Here is a 20,539-nt window from a genome sequence, read left to right as displayed (position 1 = left end):
CCCGCCACGAGTAGGCAGTGAGTAGGACTTTCCTGGTAGAGGCTATATACACATAGCCATGTAAGAGCATTTCGAGAGGGATAGAGGACTCTCCCCACTCTCGGCTGTACCAGGGCATTCGAGGGCTTTCACTAGTACCCTAAATGAGATCAATCCGTAGTGAATACAACCTACAATTTCAAAATATAGCTTATATTACTAACTGCAAAAAACCATAGACCACTGGATAATAGTTTCGTCATAATTGTTTGTAATTCTTCATCAGTCCCCAGCATTGACGACATCGCACAGGAGATCATATCCAAAACTTTCACAGATTTTCCGTAGAATCGATATCATGAATACACATTACAACTAAGAACATTAATATATATTTACAAATAGAATAATGAATACATCACATGGAAACGATATTGTTCATCAATATACACTTCTATAATACATACTACTCTATTACATTATTCTTATATTAAAAGTGTATTCTGTTGTAAGTAGTATAATGTGATTGAAGCTAAAAATCCTGGAATTGAATGATTCACATTTAAATAATGATAAATATCTTCTGGTAATGATTTAGTAAATTGATTTTCAACTAATTCAAATTTCCCATCTACTTTCTATTGAGATATAAAATAAGGGAAAGAAAGAAAGAAAAGGATATTGTAGTGAATGATTAAGAAATAGTAACATTGAATCTTCTCATTGGTGTTTTAGGACTGAAACTGGTCAGTCTCTTCAAACAAGTAATACTAAATGAATTTAAACTTCATCCCCATTACACAAGCAAGTGGCTATCAGGATTCAGTGGCTGAGTGGATAACGCGATGGCGTTTGAAGCGAAAAGTACTGGGTTTGAGTCCCAAAGTGAACATTAACTCTGAGATGAAGGTACATCCAGCTGACGAGTCCCAGATAGGACGAAACGTGCGTCAAACTGGATTCCACTGCTAGCCACTATACATCTTTGCTTACAAATGAACGATAATGTTTTGGCAAACAAATTTCATATTTACGTAGAGGGCTTGTGAAGATTAACAGTTGACATCATTGAGCGTTCTCAGTTAGACAATCATGAAAGATCAGGGAGAACTGAACAACTATCTCTTTCTAATATAGGACTTCACAGTAGTGCAGATCTCATAAGAGTAGATTGGAAGAAAGCTAGGGGCGGCCACACCAAAACATGGTACAAATCCATGAAGTCACTACTGACAAGTGGACTGAGCCATGTTCGTAGGTGTAGACTACCTGGTTAGGATTCGCGAGATGATAGCAATCAATGGTTACAGACCTTAAATGACATGGCTCAAAATCGTTTGCAATGGCGAAGGTTCATCCACTCTTTGTGTTCGCTCAAATTCCAATCTTCTGAATTCTTCATATCCCTATCCTTTTTCTCTTTTCAAATTTATTTCACTGGATTATACTCCTTCAATAACATCTTCAAATCCTATTCTTTCCGATTACTGTTTATACTTTTACTACTTCTACCACTATGAGATTTGAATCGACAACTGCATCTCTGTGCTAATGTGGTATGACAACTCGAACTGATGTACATACGTACGAAGTCCTACGTTATAACTGACTGACTGACTGAGATCTCATAAAGGGATTAAACCAATGACCTTTAAATTTCTAGAGTAAGCGCTCAATCTTAAAGACCATTGATTTGGTAAAGTACTGGATGAATCCATCAGATATTTTATACATACGATTTGTAGCTGGACTCAACCTATCTTCAAAACAGCAATATACATACTTCAGAGAATTATATAATGAATTGTTTCCATCAGAGTATAATGCAAAACAATTTATATTGTAAAAGTCAAGGAAATATACTTAGTTCGACTCAGAGAGAAGAAGTATGTGTTATGTATGTCCATTCACGGCATATCTTGATCATAGCTGTTACGTTGAATTAACAGTCAGGCTTCCTTATCCTCAAGATCCAATCTAGTTATACTGGGTTTAACACTTATTTCATTCCAGTTAGATCGGATGGTGAGTGGTGAAAATGAAAGTAGTAAATTTGAAATCCAAGAGCAAAGTCGTACTACCGACTATACAGAGGTGTAATGGCAGTAGGAGTTTTCCCGCAGATAACTAGCATTTCTTGGCGATGCTGACTCTTCATACCATGAGGAATGGGTTAGAAAAAATCACACTATAATGCTTCCCATGGATTCCTGTCGCCAACTTTACAACCTTAAAGGTAAGAAGCAAATAGATTTAAGACTACTAACATAAAGGTCATATATACCCGGTCTCAAGCAGTTGTATCTTGATTGTTACGGTAAAGCTTCCAGGTAGATAATACTAAATTTAACTCCATTTTTTTCTTTCCCAGTGTGGAGAACCAGAAAATGATAACTTTCCATACACCTCTGACAGCACATAAGATCATGACTGATGTCCACATCCAATGCTAGCAGGTGTAGGATAAGATTTTAAAAAATCTAAGGGAGGCCAAACCAACATAGGGCATCAATTCATGTGATGTTACTGACTGTTATTCAGAGTCCTGATGGTGAATGAAGACTACCTAGTTCGACCTATTGCGATAATATCGATAGATGGTCAGAGATCTTAGATTATACGGCATAAAATAAAACGCTTTTAAGTGTCATAACTGGGTCAAGCAGAGATGATTGCCATGTCTCAAAACGTCTAGCTCGTTAGAACCCTATGAATAATAAAAGGTAAGTATGCATATACAAACAAACGCGAAAGATATCAACTAACTTTAAAATATAATGTATCTTCTTCATTTGTAGTAAACACTGGACAAACTTGACAGTCTCCACATGATTGAATATTAATTCGATAACCTAATAGATCACGATATGATATACGAAATGTCATTTTTGCTTTATCAAATAATTCCATTAAACGATCACGACGTAAACGTTCAACACGAAGTTCTTCTTTTACTTCTATGAAGTGAAAAAATAGTCAACAGGAAAAAAAAGTTAAATTTCAGTTATCTGAGAGTTGATTAGCCTCCTAATCATGAAGCCTTTTCTATAGTCATTTCTCAATAAAATCATTAACGATAGTTTGGCATTGATGAAAGCACTCGATTAATAATATAGAATAGATAGAATATGGTTAATAATGGAATCAAAGACGCACGTTCGCTCTTATTTGAGACTTGTCAACTGGATGTACCTGTACCCCAATATCGATAGTCACTGTGGAATTCGAACCCGGTACTATTCGATTCAAACGCAAACGCGTTATTCACTTATTCATATAACAACCTACTTAAGCAACGGGTATGAATTTAATTTAATTTATAATGGTTTGAATTCTCGAATGGATATCAACTCCGAGAAGTAGACACATCCAGCCGGTGAATCTCAAATAGAACGAAACATTCATCCCGGATTTCACTTTATTTTATTTTATTTAAACACATAAATATTGGTACAAGGAGGCACCAGATATATATGCACCACACAAATCTCATTTGATTTGTATGAGGGCTGTGATACTGCACATGTGCCCAAACTGAAGCAGGTGGTTTCCTTAGGGGACCACACCACCAGCCTTTGACCTAAAGATCTGATCCACAAGGCAGTGGAGCAACGTGACGGGATGCAGTCCGATGGTAGCCAGTGATCAACGATTGATTTATACACCATTTGTTCCCTCAGGATACTGGAGCCAGCCCATGTGCACCACTGGTTTGGAATCAGGGTTTTCCAACTCCCCTAGGTGGACACAGAGTGTCCATTTCATTTCGCTATCCTGATATGTTATGATGAATTGAACTGAACAACATACCTGCAAGTTCTGTTAATGGATCAGGGTTGGAACGTACACGATTTTCTACAGTATTAGTGATATCTAACTCCATAGTTACATCGACATTTTGATTTTGACAATCACGTTTCTCTGATAAATGTATAATGCGTTCTTCTAAAACCTAAAATTAGAAATACAAATACGTATATAGACTGAGTGTAATTAACTATAATCAACTTGATAGTGATTTTTTTCAGTCAGCGATCTTGAGTGTTGTTAGAGGTATGAGGGCAGTTATCACTTCCCAGTTGCCCACACCGTGGAAGAGTTCTTCTAGAGGTACCTGAAAAGGAAATTGGGTTAGAAGTGGTCTTGATGAACTGAGAGCGTGACCGCAGTGCTCAAGGGACAACTGCTTGAGGTCGGTCACATACGACCTTTTTGTGGGGAATTTTTGTGTTAGCTCCGTATTTGTTGGGACCTTACTGCCGGAGACGGAAATCTTTGGGATAAGGCGAGGTGTGCATTTTTTGGGTCGACCTTTTATAACCCCACCCCTCCTTGTGGGAAGGCAGCATCGCTGTTATGTTGGTTGTCTGAAGGAAACACCTTACTGCTGTCACACCTCTGTACAGTCAGCAGTACGACTTCGCCTTCGGACCTTGAGTTTGCTGCTTTAAGTCATACCGCTCTTCAACCGACCTGTCTGGCATGGCAGGAACTTGAGGAACGATTGTTCCAGCCAGTATAGCCCGGTGATCCCAGCAGATGACAGCAATATTTCTAAGGCATCTGTGGTTAAATACTAGTAGCTTACGAGAATCTTCCACTCTTAATGATCACGTTTCGTAGCCATAAAGTAGAACAGAGCGAACCGCTGTGCAGCATACTCGTCCCTTAATTGATAGACGGATATCTCGTCTTCGCCGTAGGTGACGTAAGTTGGCAACAATTCCGTTGGAAATTTTCAGAAGCCGGGAAAAATCCCAAAAATACTTTGAGCAACCAAAGTTTTTTTGGGGAATGTTTAGGAAAAATTTACGAGATTATTGGTAGACCATTTTTTAATTTTTAATTGCTGTTCTTAAAAGTAGACCACCAAACGTTATAGGTGTCTCAGAAAAGCAATCTACTATGACAACAAAGAAGTAAATAGATAGTCAAAAAATCCAAATATACTTACACAAATTTAATTCACTGAATCATTCATTTTCAAACAAATTAAGTGTTAAGTGTTTAGAGGTAATGAACAAAAAACCCTGGCTCTAAGTTTCGCACTCACTGGCACTCATCAGCAAGCTGCACTGACAATCTTAAGAGAACTAACGCTCTCTGTGGGATTCCAGTTCGTACCACCCAATTTCACAGTCTCAATATCGTTACAACTAGGTTATTCAGGTTGCAAATGATCTCACGTAAGATTGAGACATTTAAAGTTGGCTTATCACTGAGTGGAGGAGAGAGCGCCAGTTACCTAAATATTGCAGGCATGCCTAGCTGATGAGCATCAAATAACACGAAGCTCAAGTCTATCACAATTTCCCACCGAAAGTCTTCAACTACCTAACATCAAAGCATAGTGCACAGCATGACGAATCATTTGGTCACAGTATTATAACCTGATAGACAGAATTCAGTCAAGAAGCATTAAAGAGTATTGTACGAACACAACGTGATTTATTACCCACTGACTGATCAATTAATTATAAAGTAAACCTTACTTGAATACGTTGACGTTGACGTTCAGTTAACAAACGTAATTCAGTGATTTCATTTGATAAATTCTGTTTGATTATTTCCCCTGGATGGTATTTATAAGTTAATATTTTAGTCGTTTCTGTGTTGCACATACCCTGAATTTAAGGAAAAACAAACAAAAACGGATTGAAAGAAGAAAGTAAGAATAGGCAAACAGATTAATCATAAAAAAATTGTTATGATGGGATGTTAAGGAGACTGTTTATTTTAATTATTTAAACACATAAATATTGGGACAAGGAAGCACCAGATACATATGCACCACACAAATCTCATTCGATTTGTATGAGGGCTGTGATACTACCAAGGTGCCCAAACTGAAGCAGGTGATTTTCTTAGGGGCCTACACCCCGAGCCTTTGACCTAAATATCTGATCCACAAGGCAGTGGAGCAACGTGACGGGATGCAGTCCGATGGTAGCCAGTGATCAACGATTGATTCATACGCCATTTGTTCCCTCAGGATACTGCAGCCGATGTGCACCATTGGTTTGGAATGAGGGTTTTTCAACTCACCTACGTAAACGTTCCTTGTCCACCAACCCGGTTAAAGAGCCGGACATTCGCTTTTCGTTCTCTCAATTTCGTTAACAACAGTAGTGCCACGAGAAGGCAGTGAGTAGGACTTCCCTGACAGAGGCTATATACGCGTGGTCATGTGAGAGCATTTCGAGAGGGAGGGTGGCCTCTCCCCACTCTCCGCCGTACCAGGGCATTTGGGGGGCATGGAGACTGTTGGAATTATAAGTTGATAATAAAAATCTGTGATCAGTGGAGATACATCATGTTGAGCATGAGACAAATATCACCAATGATGAATACTAGAACCGTAAACCATTGGACACCGACTTAATGATGTGATTGAAAGTTAAGTGGTCTCTGAAAGGCTTGGATTCAATCCCTAGCAAGAGTGTGGATGAGAACTACTGAATCTATTAATAAGATCAAATATCTTTCAGTGCTTTCTGATATGTAATAGTTGTGTTACTAAGGTTAGTCTTCATTTGATCCGTGAAAATGGTCAAATATTTCGAGTTCCTAGTGTTTTCGCGAATATGAGACCCTACACTACTTATTAATATTTAGTAGTCTGACTAGTACTAAATTATTTTTATGACTGACATAGTGGTATATGGTTTTTTTGTCACAGTAAACAATAGAACTAAATTATGCTGGATGTCCAGAAACGAATAGAATCGATCATTTGGAAAAAAGATAGAACTTCCTCAATTCATACACGGTATTTGAAACAGAGTTACAGATGGCCTACTACTGGACGAGACTTCGTATTTTGGCTAACGAGGTATGGCAACTTGGACCGATGCATAAATGTGCCTGATCCTACGTTGTAGATGACTGACTGACAGACTACTTTGATGATGATATTGGCGATAGATCATTACAGAATGTTGGAATAATGGGAAAAAGCGTCTTGTGCAGCAACGAATAAGCAATGACATTCAGAGAATGCACAAAGTTTACAGGTGGAGTTGTTTTGGGAGTGTTAGGGTTAGGAAACAACCGTTCCAAAACTCTAGATTCTTCATAATTTTATCGTTTTCTGTAATAGGGATTTCGATTGTCTTATGTCTCAGGGTCACTGATAGAACCACACAAGGTCATCATTGTGGTTTAATTCCGTCCAATAAACTAATAATCCTGAAAAATTTACAGACATTCCTATTTTTTGGTACATCGCCCAAACTGTAAACGGTGTTTCCCACTACCATAATCAATCTAACATCTACTGTGTATGTTACTGTTAGAAAGTGTGTACACTTGAACCACTTGGCAATTCTTGAAATACAAAGCGTCTAATTTATCCTGTTTAGTTATTATTAACTGTTTAATACAGCCTCACGTGTTGCTTTCTGATTGATAGTAAATTGTAACTTCATTCTCATTCGCTTATTTGAAGGATGTCAAATCCCCAGAACTTACTTGGTAAATGGCTTAGTTTTGTAATTTTATTTTGGAAATTTGAATTTGGCTGTTTTCGCGCCAACCGCGCTCTTTTTACCTTCACGTCATATTTCCCACTTGTAAACTATCTTAAACGCTATTGGTTCATTGTTTCTTTGTGTGTGCTATTTATTAATGATGCTCAAGGACAATTTGTTGCTGTATAAATACGCTTGACTTTTTCCCTTATTTGATTGCTTGTATTCGGCTGCTTACGGAATACATATATTCCCCTACTTGCCTTGGACTTCTTCATCTAGTTAGCGGGGCCTGGGACAACAAATTAGAATAGCTTATCGTGTCATTGTGTCATTGGCTTTCGTTCGTTACCGCGGAATCGATTTAGTTCAAGCATATCACTCTGCGACTGTCCTTTTAACAGTATAGTTATTGAAGTCCAGTACATTTGATTATTTCAGTATGTATGCACTTTTTTCTACAGTCACAACAAGAATTCATCATCAAAGAGTCTAGCACATAAAATGCCCCAAATGCCCTGATACGGTCGAGAGTGGGGGAACTCAGCTCTCTCTCTCCAAATACTGTCACACGACCACACGTAAACAACCACTGTCAAACAAGTCTTACTCACTGTCTTGTCATGGCATTACTGTTGTTTACGAAAGTGAAAGGACGAAAAGCGAATGTCCGGTGCTTTAACTGGGTCACTAAGTAAGCAGGATTCATCTACGGGAGTTAGAAAACCTTCATTCCAAATCAATGGTGTACATAGGATCCATAATCCTGAGGGATCAAATGGTGTATAAACCTATTGTTGTTCACTGGCTTCCATGGAACTGCATCTCCTAACGTCGCTCCACTTCCTTGTAGATTAGACCTTTAGGTTAAAGCCTCATAATGTGGCTACCTAAGAAGGCCACCTGCTTCAGTTTGGGCACCCGTACAGTACTCCAACCCTTACACAAATCAAATGAGATTTGTGTGGTGCATATCTATTCGCTGCTTCATTGTACCAATGTTTATATGTTTAAATGAATAAATCATATAAAGTAATACATTAATATACAATGAACACTGTTATGAACTACCTGCATAGTATATATTTCTAATTGATCAACTAATTCTTTATTCTTAGTTTGTAATGCTTCAATATTCTCTTCTAATTCAGATATTTGATGTCTATAAGATAGAAAAAAGAAAGAAAAAGAAATGAAACTATACACAAATGAAATCAGTTTACCAAATGATTGTTTTGTAAATATGACGCCTAACCAAAGCTCGTGAAGAGTAGAATAGAGAAAACCAAGCTGATTTTTGAACTGGACGTAGTTGTATAGACCAGATATTCACTCTACATCAGGTCCTAGAACATAGACACACATTCAGACGTCCCACAGTAGTAGTATTTCTCGACCTTAGGGAGGCATTTGACTCAATGGTACAAATCCATGAAGTCACTACTGACAAATGGACTGAGCCATGTTGGTAGATGTAGACTACATGGTTGGAATCCGCGAGACGATAGCAACCGATGGTTAGAGACCTTGAATGACATGGCTCAAAATTGTTTGCAATGGACAAGGTGTATCCACTCTTTGTGTTCTACCAAATTATAATCTTCTGAATTCTTCATGTCTCTATCTTTTTCTCTTTCCAAATTTATTTCACTGGATTATACTCCTTGAATAAAATCTTCGAACCCTAATCTTTCACATAATGCTTATAGTCTTACTACTTCTACTGCTAAGGGATTTGAATCGACAACTGGATCTCTGTGCTAATGTGGTATGGCAACTCGAACTGATGTACATACGTACGAAGTTCCTCGTTGTGACTGACTGACTGTTTAGCAAGAACTATATGGATGAATGAATTGGTATGAAATGTATCCTATTTTTTCATTACATAGGGGTTATAGTGTTGAAAATTACTCTTTACATATATTTCGTGTTTACACAACCAGAGGACTGTATTATCATTCGAAAAGTTTGACATAAAATGTCCTGGTACGGTCGAGAGTGGGGAGAGTACGCTCTCCCTCTCGAAATACTCTCACATGGCCACGCGTATATAGCCTCTTCCAGAGAAGTCCTACTCGCTGCCTTCTCGTGGCACTACTGTTGTTTACGGAACTGACAGGACGAAAAGCAAAAGTCCGGCGCTTTAACCGGGTTAGTGGACATGGAAAGTCCACCTAGGGGAGTTGGAAAACCCAGATTCCAAACCAATGGTGTACATGGGCCCCAGTATCCTGAAGGAACAAACGGCGTATGGATCAATCGTTGGTCACTGGCTATCATGGGACTGCATCTCCTCACGATGCTCCACTGCCTTAAGGATCAGATCTTTAGGTCAAAGGCTCCGGGTGTTGCCCCCTAATAAAACCACCTGCTTCAGTTTGGGCACCTTGGTAGTATCACAGCCCTCACAAAAATCGAACGATTTGTGCGGTGCATATATATCTGGTGCCCCTTTGTACCAATATTTATGTGTTTAAATAAATAAATAAATAAACTAGTAAGATAATGAAATCTTAGAAAAAGCTAATTTGTGAAGAAATTATCTTTCTGAGCTACAAAATTATTCCAACATCTCAGTCATAGCCCTCCTACTGATGATATCTTAAGGTATTTTTCAGTTAAAATATAGGAATATGTTGGCATTGTAGTTCCGATATTTACAACTGACTGGTCATTTGAATAGTGACCTATGTCAGATATATATATCAAGTCCTTCTTCGTGCTAATCGAATTCTATCCTTTAAGTTCTTATTTGGGACTCGTCAACAAGGTGTACATGTAATCTTGAAGGAAATGATCCTCTGTCAACCGCTAGCTTCACAGTTAGAGACGTTACCAACCAACTATTCAGACTGTAACTACCTTCCTATAAGACTGAGATTTATTTACAATTAATTGATCGCTGAGTAATGACCAATGTCATGTATGTCACAGTTATACATGGTCGTAAAACCGATATACTTAGGAATAATAAGCATTTATTGTCAAAGGAAACAATGACTTAGTCAATCGGTAAGTTATAAGTACCGTAGAAAATGGAACATATTTGCATCAGTTCAAATTGCCACATCAAATCTGCACCTCTAGATAGAACTACCAGAATAAATGCTACAATTAGTAGAAGAAGCAATAACATTAGTAGTAGTAGTGATAGTAGACAATATGATTTGAGAAGAATAGATTCATGTAATCAAAATTCACAAGGTTCTTTTAAAACTGAAATTCTAAAGGAAGACAAAAGATGAATCTATCTGTTTCATTGTCAGTCAGTCAGTCATAACGTAGAACTTCGTACGTATGTACATCAGTTCGAGTTGCCATACCACATTAGCACAGAGATCCAGTTGTCGATTCAAATCCTATAGTAGTTTCATTGAGACTAATCCTAAGAGATATCATCCAATATTTTTAATCAATTGGTTATAATAATTGTACAAACTCCAAACAGGCTAATCTGCATTCGCCTACATGACTTGGTTCGACACTCAATGACTTCATGGCGTTGGTTCGATTCCTGTTAGTTTTTCTTTCAATCTACTTTAACACCAGCAAACAACGAATGTCGAAGTAGATCAGTCAGTTACAACGTAGGACCAGGTATATTTATGCATCGGTCCAAGTTGCCATACCTCGTTAGCATAACAAGATGAACACCGGATTCATAGAGATACATAACATATGAACAATGATTATAATTGAATGAAGATTTCTTATGACTGAAAGGATCTTGTAGATAACAATTAGAAAATAGAAACAATAATCATTTACCGTAATTTTTTCACCAACTCTTTATCACCTTCATATGTTGAAGAATTTAATGATGATGATGAATCAGTACATGAAACATTTGCCTGGAAAGATAGGAGTTTTTAAAAGATAGAAGTTTGAAAAACTAGAATGAAAACGGTTCTACATCCATCACATGACTTATTAACCAACCACTGAAAACTAAGGAGCATTGAAAATTTAGCTGTTTTTCGTCCTATATAAGGTGGTGATTGAAGGTTGTCGATAGGATACCCTGTACCAACCTACGTTTTCGTGATATTTGCCAGTCGTCAACAAGGTACAGATGTAATCTTGAGGGAAATAATGCTCACTACCGGATACGATAGCATATCACCCACCTTTAAAATCACAGACATTATCACTAGGCTATTGGACGTTGCAACTAACCTTTTGTAGGACTGAGATGTATTTACAACTGAATGATCACTGAGTAGTGAACAATGTCAGACATGTCAAGTCCTTCTTAGTGCTGATTAATAACAATGTCTCTGATTGTGACACAGGATTGAATCTGCCAAGGGGTGTCAGTTCCTTACACATTACAGATTCAATCTAGTGACAAGTTCCAAATAGTACGAAAACTAGTTGAAGAAGGAATCCTGTTGACTACCTTTTCAATATAGTGCGCACGATGTCGAGTGACTTAGGCTAGTAGTGACCACATTGTAATTTGATCAATGGAATTCGATCAGCATTAAGGACTCGATATATATTACATTGATAACTTCTAATCGGTCGATCAATTGCGAATTTTACGCTCTAATCTGAGACTATTACCACTAACACCTAACAATGAACATCCATAACCACGGCCAGGGATCGAATTCAGAATCTTAAAGTACAGCCTTAAGAAGACTTGTGAGATTTTTATCCTTAAACTATATGACTTATGAGTAGCTAGTATTTTATGGAATAGTTACTTATTCGTACCTCAGTCGATTGGATACATACAAAGTACTTTCCTACTGGTTAATAGTGGGTAGATCATGTCTGGCTAGTCCCTGTAACCGAGTAGTGACTGTTATAACTAAGTTTATCACTAAGTAATCTAAACTAAAAATGACTTGAGAAATAAAAACAATTCACTGGAGAAAATGTTCTTTTCAACGATACCAATATGCACCTTATGAGGTTAGATGCTATTGTGGAACAGGTTATATCGGATGCATAAGGCGAGCGCTCTCTCAAAACGCATCATCAGGCATTACCCTACCTGGTTATGCAAAGGATTACTAAAGCTGATCAATAGATCAGTTCGTAAAAACTTCGTAAACACGGCTCACATCGTCATCATCTAACCTGAATCCATCTTTAAAAATGATTCATAAAGTCAAAAGTAGTTCTTCAAAAGAATTACAAATCGGAAGCTGATGTACAGCAGAGGTCTTATTCATCCAACAACCTCATCCTTATCTCTGTATACAAATACAAAATGACCAAATATACTATCTCTCCATCTTCCATGTTCATTAATTCTATTGTTATGACTTCATTATTATTAATAGATTGTTACATAACTTTCTTTTTATAGTTACCCCCAAATGCCATGGTACAGTCGAGGGTGAACAGAGTCAGCTCTCCCTCGTAAAATGCTGTCACACGATCACACGTCTATAACCACTGTCAAAAAAGTCCGACTCACTGCTTTTTCATGGCATTATTGTTGTTTATGAAATTGAGAGGAAGAAAAGCGAATGTCCGGCCCTTTAACCGGGTCACTGAATAAACAGGATTCCCCCAGGGGAGTTGGAAAACCCTCATTCCAAACCAATGATGCACATGAGCTCCAGTATCCTGAGGGAACAAATGGCGTATGAATCAATTGTTGGTCACCGGCTATCATGGGACTGTATCTCCTCACATTGCTCCACTGACTTGTGGATCAGATCTTTAGGTCAAAGGCTGGTGGTGTGGCCCCCTAAGAAAACTACCTGATTCGGTATGTGCACCCGGGCAGCATCACAGCCTTCACACAAATCAAATGAGATTTGTGTGGCGCATATCTATTCGGTGCCTCATTGTACCACACACACACACATACAAATACATACATATATATACTACTTAAACTTACTTGATTTATCTTCTCTGTTAATTTGAATAAATGATTTAAACAAATTGTACATTCTTTATAATTTTCATTGAAATTATTGAATAACTCTTTTAAATTAGACATTGAATTTTGATATTCTAATGGAATAGTTAATGTATCATTCTCATGTAATATATAATTATTTAATAGATTTTGACATACATTATTTTCCTATAAAAAGAGAATAATAATAATGATGATGATGATAAAGGTAATGGCGGTGATTTATAGATCAATGAGATGATTTTGATAGAGTTTCATTCTCTTACCATCAGGTTAATAAAATATAATTATTAATAACCCCAAATTCCCTGGTACGATCGAGGATGGGGAGAGTCAGTTATCCCTCTCCACCTGCTCTCACATGGCCGCTCAGCCACTGTCACGGAAGTCCTAATCACTGCCTTTTCTCCTCTAGGGTGTTGCTTACGAAATCGTGAGGACAAAAAGCGAATGTCCGGTACTTTAATCAGGTTGGTGGATATAGAGGATCAACCTAGGAAAGTTGGACAACCCTCATTCCAGACCAAATGTATACATGGTCCCTAGGATCCTGAGTGAACAAATTATTGGTCACCGCCTTCCATTAAACTGCACATCCTAACTTTGATCCACTCCCTTGTAGATTAGACCTCTAGATCGAATGCTCCGGGTGTGGGCTCCTAAGAAAACTATTCGCTTCGGTTTGAGCACCCAGACAGTATCACAGCTGTCACACAAATCAATAATAACTACTACTTGCCTCTTATATATTTAGTACCCCCTTGTATCAATTTTTATGTATTAAAATGCCCTGGTACAGCTGAGAGTAGGGAGAGTCCACTCTCCCTCTCGAAATGCTCTCATATGGCCACGCTTACATAGCCCCTGCCAGGAAAGTCCTACTTACTGCCTTCTCGCACCACGGGTATTGTTTAAGAAATTCAGAGGACGAAAAGCGAATGTCCGACGCTTTAACCGGGTCGGTGGATACAGAAGTTCCACCTAGATAAGTTGTAAAACCTTGATTCCAAACCAATGGTGTATATCCGCTCCAGGATCCTGAAGGAACATATGATGTACTAATGTTTATAGATTTAAATAAATAAATAAATAAGTAAATAACTTCAACCCATTCACACTTAAGATAAAATTTACATTACCTTAGTTAATAGTTGAATAATTTGATTACTTCTTGTAGATATTTGTTTTAAATTATCTAATTGATAGATGATATTTTGTAAATGATTATTTAATTGTACTTTATCATTTTGAGTTTCTTTTAATATAGTTAATAACTCTTTATTCCTAAAAAAAATTAAATAAATAAATGGATAAGTAGAAGTGGGTTTTGTATAGTTGAGATCATGAACATCGTTGGATACCGGCCGGCTCAGTGGTTCTAGTGATTAAGCGCTCGCGCGTGTGAAACTGATAGATCTTGGGTTCGAATCTCGTGAGGCGGGATCGTAGATGTGCACTGCTGAAGTCTCACAATAGGACGGAACGACCTTTCAGTGCTTCTAGGTTTTCCCTGGCCGTATAGCTTCAAGTGATTCATGATCTCAACTATTAAAATATATAAGTTTTCTTTTCTTTTGATAAAATCGTGATGAAAAGAATGTTAAATCAACAATAGTTAAAGATGGGATTTATATGACATATCATACCTTTACCCTCCCCCCTAAACGAATATCATCTGATCTACACTGATCTGTACTGATGCTGAAGGATACAAGGTAATATAAGTTAAGTATTGTTTGACTGTGAAAAACTCATCATTTATATATATATATATATAGAGAGAGAGAGACTTCGCAGATGATCTGACTCTTTTATCACACACGCAACAACAAATACAGGAGAAAACGACCAGTGTAGCAGCAGCCTCAGCAGCAGTAGGTCTCAGTATAAACAAAGGGAAAAGCAAGACTCTCCGATACAATACAGCATGCATCAATCGAATTACACTTGACGAAGAAGCTTTTGAGGATGTAAAAACCTTTACATATCTGCGTAGCATCGTTGATGAACATGATGGATTTGATGCAGATATGAAGACGCTGATCGATAAAGCAAGAGCAGCGTATGTACAACTGAAGAACATCTGGAACGCACAACAATTGTCAACCAGTCAGTCAGTCACAACGTAGAACTTCGTACGCACGTACATCAGTTCGAGTTGCCATACCAAATTAGAATAGAGATGAAGTTGTCGATTCAAATCCTATAGTGGTAGAAGTAGTAAGAGTATAAGCATTATGTGAAAGCTTAGGGTTTGAAGATGTTATTCAAGGAGTATAATCCAGTGAAATAAATTTGGAAAGAGAAAAAGATAGAGACATGAAGAATTCAGAAGATTAAAGTTTGGGAGAACACAAAGAGTGGATGCACCTTCACCGTTGCAAACGATTTTGGGCCATATCATTCAAGGTCTCTAACCATCGATTGCTATTATCTCGCGAATCCCAACCAGGTAATTTTCAACCAACACCAAGATCAGAATTTTCAATACAAATGTCAAGACGGTTCTACAATATGGGGCGGAGACGTGGAGAACTACGAAAGCCATCATCCAGGAGATACAGGTGTTTATCAACAGTTGTCTACGCAAAATACTCAATATTCGTTGGCCAGAGAGATATCTTGTCTATGCCACAAGCGACTCAAGTCAGTAAAAGCCAGCCGAAATTTCATTAGACATCGACATACCGGGGCTGATAAAATTTCCAAGTGAAGCAGTCGACAAACGCGACTTCTGCACTTCCTATCATTAATTCAGGAGTTGATGCAGGACAATCCTGAAGCAACATTTCGTCTTCGGAGGTATAGAATTACATTCCAAACGTGCTTGCGATTCAAGTCTTGTTAGATACGTAAGATAATACTGTTAACCATTCATTAAAAAGAAATCAATAATATGTATACTAACTTTGCATTGATTTCACCTTGTTCTGCTAATAAAACTTCATTTTCACGTTCTAATCTTCTTAAAGCTGATATAGAAGAATGATTATCTGATAAAGGTGAACATGTTTTTGAAATTAAACTATTCATTAATGTTTCTTTTTCAAGAAGTGTATTCTCAGCAACCAATGCTCTTTCACGCCATTTTTTTAAAATTTCCACTTGGTTACGTAATTCTGAATTTTCTTCTTCAGTAATAAGCCATTTCGCTCGTTCTTGACTAATATTTTTAAAAGCAGTTTTCAATCGATCATGTTCCATTTCTAATTTTGCCATATAACTGGCACCTTTCATAAATCGATCATAACCTTCTGGCATTTTAGTTCGATTTGACTCTAAAAGAATACGTTCTTCCAAGATGGCTTTCTCTGAAGTTAACTTCTAAAATTGTGGGGAAAAAAAGTCTTTTAAATAAAAAAATATCACTAAGATAGTTTTAAATAAATCATGAATCTGATGGATGTGAGGAATGTTAGATATTTAATCTAACTGAATAGGTGTTCGAAACATTTCGAATTCCAGGACGTAGATGGTATACAAAGATAGTTGAAACTGGTTATGAAAAGAAACTGTTTCACTATAAACTATGTAAAATGCTGCGAAATCGCCTAGGATTTATAACTCACCAGAGATATGATCTCATGGTTGGCTGGATGGTACACTATAGGCTTACATTGACCATAATCAAAAGTCTATATCTCATATATCCTTGATTACCACCAATTCTAGCTGGTTAATAAGTAAACCGGATGAGATTATGGTTATTTAATCAATATGTAGAATTATTTCACCTATAAATACGGTTGAATAAATATAGAAGTTATTATATAGGTTGTTATATATTCATAAGTGGATATTTATTTCTATTTATTTAAGCACATAAATATTGGTACAAAGGGGCACCAGATATATATGCGCCACACAAATCTCATTTGATTTGTGTGAAGGCTGTGATACTGACTGGGTGCCCAAAGCGAAGCAGATGGTTTTTTAGGAGGCCACACCCGGAGGCTTTAACCTAAAGGTCTGATCCACAAGGCAGTGGAGCATCGTGAGGAGATGTAATCCCATGGTAGCCAGTGACCAACGGTTGATTCATACGCCATTTGTTCCCTCAGGATACTGGAGCCCATGTGCACCATTGTTTTGGAGTCACGGTTTTCCAACTTCCCAAGGTGGACTCTCCGTGTCTACCAACCCGGTTAAAGGGCCGGACATTATCTTTTCGTCCTCTCAATTTCGTAAACAACAGTAGTGTCACGAAAAGACAGTGATTGGGACTTCCCTAGCAGAGGCTATATACGCGTGGCCATGTGAGATCATTTCGAGGAGAGCGGAATCTTCGCACTCTCGGCCATACCAGAGCATTTGGGGGCACTTAACTGGCTGGGGATAAGCAGAAAGCAGGATTGATAAGTCACTCAAGACTGTTCATACGGCTTTTGTGTATCATTTCTCTGAGTGATATTTCACTCCTCTCTAAAAAGCGGGGATCATCACAATATATATTAAACAGGGCACTCAGGCCAATCGATATAACACACGCACACACAAGTATCAACTTACGAAAACCGTCGATTTTAATTCTGTTAACTCTTTCAGTTCAGTTGATTTTTCTTCAACATACATTTCTAATTCTTTTAATCGTCTGAATAAAAAAATTTCTTTTTAAATCAAATATTCTTACTGTGAACGTAATTCTAATAAAGTTTCTAATTCTTTAACTTTTAATTGTAATTGAGAATGAGCAGTTTGTAAATCTGTAAATTTTTTTTCATAATTTAATACTTCATCTTTTAAACGTTCAGTTTCCTGTAATTATAAAAGAAGAAAATAGTTTAATTCATTTCATTAAACTATTGGTTATTATGATAAAGAAATTGTATTAAGTTGATAATAGTTGAAATCATGAATCAATTGAAGATAGACCACCATGGAAAACCTGGAAGTACAGGATGGCTGAAGAGGCCCACAATGGGACGAAACAGCCGTCCAGTGCTTCCAGGTTTTTCATGGTGGTCTATCTTCAATTGATTCATGATTTCAACTGTATAAAATTACTAAAATCTCCACAAAACGATATACAAGCAATGCTTCGAAGACACCTATGATCGAATACTAGTAACCTACGATAGAATAGAATTAATGCTACGTATATAACATGTAAAGGGTTGCGTTGAGTTGTTAATTACATTTACTGTATAAAATCCGAGCATTCAGTTAATCGCAGTTCAAATCAGCCATTTTGTGATTAAATGTTATACATAGACAAGTTGTGGTGTCTGGTACTATGTCAAACCCCCATAAGTTATTCTAGCTTCCGGGTAAACCGATCTATTCATCCTTTTGACTCCACATTTAGAACTTCTTAACTATTCGCTTATTAACATTGACTGTTTTACATGAGCGTATATGTGTGCACTGCTTATCCTACTCATCGCATGTCTCTAACTAATTAACGTGTGACCATAAATATCTACTCACGCTTGATCAAATCGAGTTGGCTCATTTGGCTTCTCCGCCCCGCTTCTTATTCTGAAAGTATGTCTGGATAAACGAACGCTTGAAATAAATTCCTGCAACGTAACCCGTATTTGGCTTCTTATTACCATCGACACACAAACGGCGTTCGCCTGGGTAATATACGGAGTTGAATGGAATATTTGTGTTCATAGCATATTCATATGTTCATACAAATTAGAATCAGATCAGCGGGCCACAAAGAAAGATAGACAACAAAGCCCCACTTGAAACAATAATATTTGAAGGGAGTTTCGTGGAGATTGTAGTAATTTTATATAGTTGAAATCATGAGTCAATTGAAGCTAGACCACCATGAAAAACCTTGAAGCACTGGGTTCGAATCTCGCGAGGCGGGATCGCAGATGCGCACTGCTGAGGAGTCCCACAATAGGGCCAAACGGCCGTCCAGTACTTCCAGGCTTTCCATGGTTGTCTAGCTTCAATTGACTTATGATTTCAACTATATACAATAGTATTTGTTAACATAGAGGGGAGTGTGCTAATCTACTTTGACTTAAAGCTTAACAATACTATTACTGTATAATCAAACCGAAATGACATCACATTGAAGTTGTATTATTAGTTGACAGTGCTTGTACAATCATCACAAATGCTACACAGTGTACACACATTCTTTGAACTAGTCAAAACTAAACAAGTCCTTTAAGAACTAGGCTGAAATTTTTTTTAAGTTTTATGATAAGAAATTGTTAGTGTTACAAACTGATTAGTGCCGTTTGTTCACTATTAGTTGTTAAAGAGATTTACATAATGACTTGGTAAGCATCAAAATTACAAATAAGTGAGTTCAATATGTTAGGAAATATCTACCATTAGCTTGAGGAGAATGGGTTATCAAAACAAAATTACTTAATCGTTTGGTAACTTGAAATAACAACAGTATCAACCTGTGAAGATATGATACAATAAACTAAGACTTATTTTTGTAAAAGTCAATCAATTAAATTCTCAGCTAAAAATTGAGTGAAATTAATTAACACAATTCAGTAAAAAAAATCAAACTTACTAAAGTCAACGATGACCCTAAGTTACTGGATGATTGAATAATAGAATTCATACGATCATCAAGGTTACGTTGAAAACTTTTCATTTTAGACTGATCTTGGCTTCTTTCAAATTCTAATAATTGATATTTTCTTTTCAAAGAATTGTTCTCGTTAACTAAGTTATTCTTTTCTGATTCAATAATCTAGAAGACTTCATGTGGATAACTTGATACTACCTCCTTTTCAGTTTTTAGGATTTTTATTTTCGACTCATGTTTGATTTGAGCAGATGATAAGGCGAATTCACTTGATGTTCTTTGTGCACGGACGATGGATAATTCAGACATTAAATCCGAGCCTGAAATATTCTAGTAGTCGGTACAACAAAACAATTACCATCTATACTTTGACTTATATGACGATCACGTAGGTCAAGGCGGGAAATACTCCTTTCATCAGCCATATTTGTAAATATCGAAGAAAGACTCTGGAATAATAAATTAAACGAGTAGAAGCAATTGTAATTAATTTATCATGAAAGTCCAAGGTGAAAGTAAGCTACTTCCTTTTGAAACCTAAATGCGACAGAATAAAAAGACTGTGCATTGAGGATACGCTGCAGCCAAACAAGCTGTTTAGAGGTATACTGAAGAAATATCATTCATTAGCACACTGTAAAATAGCAGTCTAGTTAGTAATGCTAAAACATTAGTTAACGAAGACATAGAGAA

The 20,539-nt window shown here is 37.1% G+C and overlaps 1 protein-coding gene across 1 annotated transcript; it reads right to left on the bottom strand.

The window, feature by feature from the left end:
* Positions 1 to 464: 464 nt before the first annotated feature.
* Positions 465 to 20,299, bottom strand: Smp_174710 (putative spindle assembly checkpoint component MAD1 (Mitotic arrest deficient protein 1); the record flags this gene model as incomplete). Its single annotated transcript, XM_018797846.1, has 14 exons — positions 20,205 to 20,299; positions 20,045 to 20,166; positions 19,829 to 20,011; positions 17,966 to 18,090; positions 17,845 to 17,926; positions 16,260 to 16,659; positions 14,475 to 14,611; positions 13,315 to 13,503; positions 11,220 to 11,302; positions 8,520 to 8,610; positions 5,472 to 5,603; positions 3,790 to 3,931; positions 2,746 to 2,936; positions 465 to 617 (listed from the first exon to the last, which is right to left on the bottom strand). The coding sequence occupies exons 1-14, from the start codon at positions 20,269 to 20,271 to the stop codon at positions 465 to 467; spliced, it is 2,097 nt and encodes a 698-aa protein (XP_018652847.1). The 5' UTR covers positions 20,272 to 20,299.
* Positions 20,300 to 20,539: the final 240 nt, after the last annotated feature.

The sequence above is a fragment of the Schistosoma mansoni genome, chromosome 6 (assembly GCF_000237925.1).
Source record: "Schistosoma mansoni strain Puerto Rico chromosome 6, complete genome".
NCBI lineage: Eukaryota > Metazoa > Platyhelminthes > Trematoda > Strigeidida > Schistosomatidae > Schistosoma > Schistosoma mansoni.
The sequence above is the reverse complement of the archived record's forward strand: the minus strand, read 5'-3'. Positions and strand labels throughout refer to the sequence as shown.